A 9,227-nucleotide genomic window follows, 5' to 3' on the forward strand; every position below is an offset into this window, starting at 1 on the left:
ACAATTTAAAAAATTATGACTTTAAATCAACAATAATTATGTTAAAGTTAGAGATATAATTTTATAAATAATAGTAAACAATAATATTTTAATATTAAAATTTATTTAATTTATGTTTACAATTTAAATTTTATATTTATTTAACATTGTTAACAATATTATTAGAAACAAATTCAAAACAGAATTAAGGTGTTTTAAGTTGTAGTAAAAAAGATATTAAAAATATAACAGCTAAAAATTTGCTTAACGAAAATCATAAAACCGGTTTTGTGTTTTCACTTTCATCTCTTTCGGTTGTTTTCTTCGTCTGTCTACACAAACCCTAGCCCAGAAAGTGTGTGATTTCGACTACGTAGCCTTGAATATGGATCAATTCGGTGGAGGAAACTGGAATATGATCCCAACAATGCCAACTCATAGCAACCCTACCACGCCATCCAACCAGGATCATCTATATCTCCAGCAACAGCAGCAATTTCAACAGCAGCAGCAATTTCATCAACAACAACAGTTTCAACTGCAACAACAACAGCAGCAACAACAACGGTATCAGATTTCTCAACAACAGCAACAGCAACAGCAACAACAACAACAACAGCAACAGACTTCACAATCACTGGCTTCGCACTTCCACCTCCAAAACGTATGCCCTTCTTCTCGATATCATTAAACCCTAATCGTAGAATTTGCATTTCGATTATTGGGCGAGTCATCTTGATTTCATTCTTATAGTTGGTGGAGAATTTAGCAGATGCGATTGAGAATGGAACTCGAGATCAGCATTTTGATACACTGGTGAGTGTTATTAAAATTAAATTTCCCCCTTTCTCGTTTCGACATGCTGCTATCACAACTTTTATGCATTATTCTATTGTACTTCAAATTGATCGTTTTTCTGAAAAGACTTGCAATCAGAGCCCTAAAAGTAACCAATTTTCCAACTTAGGGTTTTTCATTGGTTCTGTTCTGTTTTGTTTGTACTATTCTCATAAATCACATGACATTTTGTTTTTCTTGAAGGTTACTGAATTGAGCAGCCACTTTGAGAAATGTCAGCAGCTCTTGAACACTATATCTGGATCTATTGCCACCAAAGCTGCGGTATTGTTGCTTGCATATTATTCGAGATGTTACCTGTTGTTTGTTCAATCTGTTATATGCAAATCGGATAATATGAAGTAGAATGAAAGCATGCTAGATATGTTCCACTAAATGATTGAGAGAAACATTATTTGAGAGCAAAAATGATATAATTCTGATTTCTGAATCATCATTCTTCTTTGGGATTATTTTAGACGGTGGAGGGACAAAAACGTAAAGTTGATGAAGCTGAACAAATGCTAAATCAAAGAAGGTATGGGGTTTGCTATATTCTATTCATAGTTGCACTTTCTAATTTTTTTTTTTTTTTTTTATTCTTATGTTTTATGATTCCAGGGAACTAATTGCAAAGTACAAAAATTCTGTTGAAGAACTTACAAAGTCTGATTTGTAAGTTACTTGAGTATATCAAGAAAGTAGGGTGTCTTTGTTAAAATCTTGCTTGAGAAAAATGAGTAATATGTACATTTAATTGGATGTTTTGAGTGTAAATCTTCACTAACTGTGAGAAATGAATTTAATTGGATGTTTCTCAAATACCAATTCTAGTATGCCATATCATTTTAATTGGATTCATATCAAATTATGTTATCATTAACTATGCCATGTCATCAAAAGTATAATATTCTAATGAGAAATAATTTGAAAATACAGTTTTATTTTATCATAAGAAAAAAGTGCTATAGTTTTGTCTTATAAAACAACCATCCTTGTATTCGGCAACTTCACCAAAACACTTGTTTTGACAAAAGATACAAGTAGATAAACTTACTTTAACCACAAATTTTAGATATGAATGTACAAGTAATAGAAGATAATATTGAGATTTACCAAAAAAACAAATCGAACAAACTACCTTGCTACAAAAATTTCAAAGAAAACCTTACAACTACCAAATCTGGCATAAGATAATTATTATACATCCTCCCCCAGTGTATCATCAACATACACCATTATATTCAATAACTTTTAACATTTTGATCCACAACAAATTTGGATGAGGGGTATCTATAGTGTAAATGAAATCGGTTTTAACATTTTGTTAAAATTTTACGTGCTTAGATATGGTTCCTATTTCAAACTTTTGGTAGCCCTCAAAACCCCCGGAATGTATTTAAAATTAATAATAACTAGAGTGATGTTTGTCTCGTTTTATGGGGGCATAATTTGATGTAGTGTTAATTCTCACACAACGATGAGTTAACATTCTAGGACATTATTATTTAGCTTTTGTAGAGCTATTGGAAGATATGTATAGCCCTTGTGTAATGATCAAAGTAGTAAATTTCAAATGAATATCATATGCCCCTTGTCTAATGGTGGAAGTACTCAATGAAGGGTAAAACATGCCAACATACAAAGATTATGTGGTCAAAGTCTAAACCCAAAGAGTATATTATTATTATAAAAATTTATGAGGGTAACCAACTTTTTTAATTATATATATTTAATTATTTTTTATATACATATTTGACCAATAAATTTATATAAAGTGTTCAAAAAATATCATTATTACCGATAATTAAAGGTTTTTCTTATTTTTCTGGCAACCAATAAACTTGTGATGGTAACAACTTTTATAATTGTAAACATTTAGACTGTTTATTTTCTTTATATACACTTAACCAATAAATTTACGGTTAAGATCAAATTTGGCTAAAAGCTATTTTAAACGTCTCTAAACGTAACTTTATAAAAAAAAGTAAATCCAGTATGCATATCAAATTTTGTGATCCAAGAAACGCATCCACTCGATCACTTCGAAAACCTATGATTTATGCAAATTTTGAGAACGAAGCTTCAACCTTATTATAACTTACTACCTTAGATGATATCCAATAAAACTTTTAGCGATCAAATATACAAAATTATATTGTGTCATTGCCAAGTGACGTTTGGAGTTTACTTTCATAGTCAGTGTTGCACACATTTAGCTATGTAGAAAAAAAAGTTGGGGCAACCGGGCAAGAAGTTGTCATATATTTATTTTATATAAAAGAATTATCAAAATGTTAAAAAATAAAAAATATGTGAAATGAAAGTAAATTGTTTGTTGATCATAAATTTTGAACACTTATATTTTATGCAAGGTTATGATTAAATACATACAAAAGAAAAAGGAAAAGGACTAATAAATTTTCAAATATTAGTTAAATACATATAAAAGAAAAGATTTATTACTAAATGTTACGCAAAAGTCAAAACTTGGATAACTTATTTAAAATCAACATGCACATAGATTGAACTTACACAGTCAAACACATTCAACATACAAGTTTGGATTTTTTTATTTCCTCTACTGTTTGATGAGAAAGTTTGCATATCTTTTCACTCAGAATCGACAAGCTTGATGATCATTGTTTCTCCTTCAAATTCGAGGCGTTTCCTTCATATCTCCTGTGCATTAGTTTCAAGGCGTTGGATTTCCAATGGCTACAGCTGCCACACCCTGTTTAAACCATATACACTCAATGAAGCTTTTGATCACTTCGATCATCTTCTACGAGGATGCACCAACTCCAGACAATTCAAACAAGTACATGCTCAAATCGTGCTATTGGGTGGCTTGTCAACTGCGTTCTTGTCATCTACGCTCGTATCTGTCTATGGAAGATTCCAACGTCTCTGTGATGCTCAAAGAGTTTTTGAAGCTGTCCCAACTGAATGCCTTTTAAGAAATACGATTATTTGGAATTCGATGTTAAGAGCTAATGTCATGAATGGTCATTGTCGAGAAACCCTTGAGGTTTATACCCGCATGAGGCATCTTGGCGTTTTAGCTGATGAGTTTAGTTTTCCTTTGGTAGTGAGAGCTTGCGCTAAGATGGGCAACCGATATTCATGCGCTTTAGTTCATTGCCATGCTTTACGAACAGGATTTCACGATAACCTTCACGTTGCAAATGAATTGTTGGCAGCGTATGGCAGACTTGGGCAAATGGCCCTTGCAAACCAACTGTTCGATGAAATGCTTGTTAGAAACCACATCTCTTGGAACACTATGGTCTCCGGCTTTGCTTTCAATAATAACTCCAATGGCGCTCTGAATATCTTTCAAAGGATGGAACTTGATGGATGGGAGCCTGACCTTGTGACATGGACTTCTTTGTTGTCTAGTCATTCTAGATGTGGTCACCATCAGGAAACATTGAGATTATACAATGTAATGAGAAGTAAAGGCATCAAAGCAACTGCTGAATCACTTGCTGTGGTTGTATCTGTATGTAATGATCCTAATAAGGGTAGGGAGCTTCATGGGTATGTCATAAGGGCTGGTCTTGAAAACTATTCATTTGCTAAAAACTCTCTTCTATGCATGTATGGAAGACACAGTTTTTTACAAGCTGCTGAATGTCTTTTTTCAGAGATTGAAACAAAGAGTTTAGAAAGTTGGAATGGTTTGATTTCATCATATACTCAACTTGGTCTATGTGATGAGGCTTTCTCTACGTTCTTAGAGTTGAAAAAATCAGAAGGAAATATCACACCTAATGTAATAACCTGGAGTGATATTATAAGTGGATTTGCTTCTAAGGGTAGACATGAAGAATCTTTAAAACTCTTCAGGCAAATGCAAGTTGAAAAAGTGAGGCCTAATGTGGTAACAATATCCACCATGTTATCAATTTGTGCAGATTTATCTACAATTGTTTATGGTAAGGAAATACATTGTCATGCTATTAGAGGGTTAATTGATGATAATTTATTAGTTGGAAACGGGTTGATAAATGTTTATTCCAAATGTGGTAGCCTGAAAGAAGGGCATATAGTATTCAAGCACATAGTAAACAAGGATTTATGCTCATGGAACACCATGATTAAAGGATATGGGATGCATGGATTTGGTGAGAGTGCTTTAAAAACATTCAAACAAATGGTCAATGACGGATATACCCCTGATGGGGTCACTTTCGTTTCGTTACTTTCTGCATGTAGCCATGCAGGGCTTGTTAGTGAGGGGCATGAGATATTTAAAAAAATGAAAAATGAATTTGGGATTGAACCAGAGATTGAGCATTACACATGTATGGTTGACCTTCTTGGACGTGGTGGACTTTTTCAAGAAGCAAGTGAAGTTGTGAAGAAGATGAAGATTGAACCTAATGTATGTGTTTGGGGTGCTCTTTTGAACTCAAGTAGAATACAAATGCAAATGCAAATGCAAAAGCAAAAGAAGATAGATTGGGATGATGGGTGTGTTGAAAAGATACTCAAGGGTAGTTTTAGAAGTGGGAATTATATGTTGGTTTCGAATATGTATGCTGGAAGTGGTAGATGGGAGGAGTCTGCAAAAGTGAGAGTGTCAGCTAGGGCACAGGGTTTGACCAAAACTCCAGGTCAAAGCTGGATTGAATTAAACAAAAAAGTGTGTATTTTTACAGCTGGGGAGTTTGTGGAAAGTGAGATGAAGGAAGTTGAGATGGTGATCAAGATTTTGAGTTTTGAAATGAAGATGAAGGAAGGGTATATTTGGCATTTGGGCTTTGAATGATTTTTTGATGACTTGGAAAATTGATTTTGTATATAAATGGGTTGGTGGTGTTTAATTTGTTTTGTCCACCAAGTTCGGTTCCCGGGTAGTTTTCGGTTCGGGCGGGCTCAGTCGGGTCAGTTTCTTTGCTCATCCCTAGGGCTTACGCTTCATAATTCAATGTTTCATTATTTGATAATTCGGGCCAAGTATTTAACTATTTTCAATTTCTTAATGGAACCAAGTATTTAATAGTTCTTGTTTATATACATATAATGAAAGCATACCATTGTCTTATGAGCAGTAGTTATGGTAATTTTTTTTCTCTTCTTTTTACCCGTTATCGGAGTAGTGTTTTTTTACTGTTTATATGTTTAATTATTTTTTGCCTGATTATTTCCCTCATTTTGTGGATTGCCAGACAAGGTATGTTTCTTTATTGGTGGGTATGCTAGGGTAATCGGAAAGGGATGTTGGAATGTTGAGTTGTTGTTTATGTGGTGTTTTGGTGCTCTGTAAAAGGTGGTGGAATGTTGAGCTACTGTTTACATGGTGTTTTGGTGCCCTCTTCCGGTCGATGATTATCCTTAGTCCGTAGGAGTTTTTCTTCGATTTGTCTCTTCGGTTATGCTCTCTAGGTATGTTTTTTTTGTTACACCCGAGTCCTTGTTAGTTTCCCTTCCTACCCTTCACTTTATTATTTTTGCAAGCTCAGTCCTTACGCGGGGCGTACCTGGGTGGTTCGCTGGGCGTAAGGATTACTTATGGAGACAATGTCGTTTTGGAGTACGTTGGGCATACACTAGTGTACGTTGAGCATACTCGGTCTGGACGAAACCCCTAAATCATGGGATTTAGGACCTTATATATTGATCCTTAAGCCCCAACTCCCAAGTCCATTCCATCCTCCATCACTTGAGACGTTTTCTTGCAAACCCTAGCCCCCATTATTGCATTTTGAGACTTTCGAGAGTGTTCTTGTGTGTTCCAAAGGAAGGAGAAGGTAGTAGGGAAGCTTGGAAGCTAGAAGCAAGCTTGTATATGGAAGTATTGCATTACCCTCAACCTACAGAAGGTATAAAGTTCCCACATTGATGATTAAGTTGCTAGATCAAACTTGTTTGGTGATAATATGAGCTTTTATCCCCAAATATGGTATTTCTTGTGCATGGCATGCTATAGAACATTTGAATTGTCCTTTTGGACGTTTTTCCACGTCTAGAGTCATAAAAATATAATCTTATCCCCTAGGATCCTTTCATGCAAGTCATTTAGAGCTTTAGCGGTTAAGAAGATTTAGGGTTTTGTTGTTGGGTTTGTTCTGGGTATGTAAAACCAAAAAGTTGGAAACTTTATGGTTTAGGATATGTTTTTAGGATAGATCCTTTCATGCGAGGCGTACTAGCCAAGTACGCCAAGCGTACTCAATCTGTGTTGACTTCAGAGTGTTGACTTTTTGACCATTTACCAAGTTTTACTATTGGGTTTTTAGGAGTATTGTAGAGTAAGATTACAAATTGGGTCTCGGTTTATTGTTTAGGCGAACAGTAAAGCCGATGCGTGTGTTACAGAGTTCTGTGCAATTACTCCTTGATCATAAGGTGAGTTCTCTCACTATGCCAATGGGTCGAAGGCACCAAGGCCGACCCATTTATTGAGTTTATGTATCCTAAGGTGTAGGATTTATATGATAGTTCAAGTGGGAGTAAGGCCCAATTTGGAAAGTTGGGCCAATTATGGGTCGTGGATGGTTATGTAGTGTTTGGGCCTTCTGGGTTAAGTCTTGGGCCTTAGGGCAAATAGGCCATTTACCCTAATCCTAGGCTGTTAACCTAGATTGTAATTCAGGTATTAATAGGATGATTTTATGTTGTGATACTACGGTGTTTCTGTGAGCCAGCAGTCAGATACTTTCAGTAGGAATTCAACAGTGTGAGGTGAGTTTTTCTCACTATACTTAGGAGTCGACGACACCAAGGACGACCCATTGGTTTGATAACCTAATATTGATGATATGCTGAGTATGGAATAAATATACATGTTAGTCTTGATATGCTAGTCTGGTAGATCTGTAGGACTACCTGTTATATTGTATGTTTATCTGTATATATGATACTATTTGTTATATGTCGACATATTGTGTGGGTTGGGTTGAGGTTGTACTGCTCCGTTTTGTAGCCAACAAACCATGGAGCATACCAGATTGAGCTGAGGGCCAGGGAGGGCATGCCGGACTCATACTGAGGGCTCATGAGCATTCTAGATACAAGCTGAGGGTCGGGGAGGGCATGCCAGACTCGTACTAAGGGCTTACTGGCATTTAGTCCAAGGCATGATAAGGCCGGGGAGCAAGCCAGACATAAGCCGTGGGCCAAGGGCAAGTCAGACTTATGTTGTGGGCTCAGGGGTAATCCATTATGTTAGCTATGGACCCATTGCACGCTGTTATTATATTTGTGTTATTTGTTATGTATCGGTATTTTGGGGGAACTCACTAAGCTCAGGGCTTATAGTTTTGGATTATGTTTCAGGTACCTCAGAGGATCGTGAGAAGATTAAGGCGTGATCATTAACCGCCTAATGTTTTTGTTTTAAGATTTTGGGATTACTCCAATGTTCAACTTATTTTAAAAACAATTTGTAAACAATGATGGTTTTGGGTTTGTTTAAAAAGTTTAAAATTTTCAAGAATTTTATGAATGTTACAAGTTGGTATCAAAGCCTTGCTTTGAGTGAATTGGAGGAACACTCGTGTGAATCCAGTCTCAAACTAAGGAAAAAGATTTTCAAAAATGATTTTTAAATGGTTTTCAAAATACTCAAGGAGGATGCAATGTGTACGATTAGCCGGAGCCAATAAGTAGACCCAAAAATACCATACTGTTATGATAGGGTTGCCTGTTTATATGATGCCTGATAGCCTAGGGTTTTACTTATATAAAATTTGACATCATTATTGTAGTTGCTTAGTGTATGCATCACAGTTGTATATAACAAAGATCTTATAGCCTGAGAATGTTTAGTTTGGCCTTATTTCCTGTTCTTGTTTGATGAAGGTCTTAGGGTAGTATCAGATATTCGAATGTCTATAGGGTCCAATGTTATGTATGGCTAGCATACACGAGTGCTACAGAGTTGGTGGAAGTTTCATGGATGAGTTGTGTGGGGTCAGCCGACCAATTGTGAGATGTTTAGCCTTTCCTGTATGGAGTGAAGATTGAGTGTATGGTTATGCTTATGAGTACATTTAGGGTGTTGTGATGATCCTTGAGACAAATACGGGTAGGTGTGGAAGCTAGTATGGTCCCGTACTGCTGAAAGTATAGGTCCCGTATGCATAGCAAGGAAGTCACAACCCCTAGGGCTTCATTGAGAGTTGGTTCCCCATCCGAACAGATTGGATCAGATGAATTGGATGCAAGGATTAGGAGGATTCTCCATGAGGAGGTTGTGGCCATTATCCGAGACCAGATATCAGAGCTTTTTGGGTCTATTAAGACCGAGATGATGGAGTTCTTTGATGATAGATATACATCAGTTGCTGAGATTGCTGCTGTTGCAGGCTCTACGGCCGTGGCTGCTACGAGTGTTGGATCAGGTTGGGTTTTTTAGTATCGGGACTTTGACAATAGGAAGCCCCCAACTTTCGATGGGG

The 9,227-nt window shown here is 36.1% G+C and overlaps 2 protein-coding genes across 2 annotated transcripts; both read left to right on the forward strand.

The window, feature by feature from the left end:
• Window positions 1-259: 259 nt before the first annotated feature.
• MED9 (mediator of RNA polymerase II transcription subunit-like protein) lies at window positions 260-1,638 on the forward strand. The gene is made up of 5 exons (XM_078957129.1): window positions 260-643; window positions 733-795; window positions 1,021-1,101; window positions 1,296-1,354; window positions 1,438-1,638. The coding sequence occupies exons 1-5, from the start codon at window positions 365-367 to the stop codon at window positions 1,493-1,495; spliced, it is 540 nt and encodes a 179-aa protein (XP_078813255.1). The 5' UTR covers window positions 260-364; the 3' UTR covers window positions 1,496-1,638.
• Window positions 1,639-3,365: 1,727 nt separating this feature from the next.
• Window positions 3,366-5,867, forward strand: LOC145046843 (Pentatricopeptide repeat (PPR-like) superfamily protein). Its single transcript, XM_078995105.1, has one exon. It carries the CDS (start codon window positions 3,452-3,454, stop codon window positions 5,591-5,593), a length of 2,142 nt encoding a protein of 713 aa, XP_078851231.1. The 5' UTR covers window positions 3,366-3,451; the 3' UTR covers window positions 5,594-5,867.
• Window positions 5,868-9,227: the final 3,360 nt, after the last annotated feature.

The sequence above is a fragment of the Lactuca saligna genome, chromosome 5, assembly GCF_052625555.1.
Source record: "Lactuca saligna cultivar CGN05327 chromosome 5, ASM5262555v1, whole genome shotgun sequence".
NCBI lineage: Eukaryota > Viridiplantae > Streptophyta > Magnoliopsida > Asterales > Asteraceae > Lactuca > Lactuca saligna.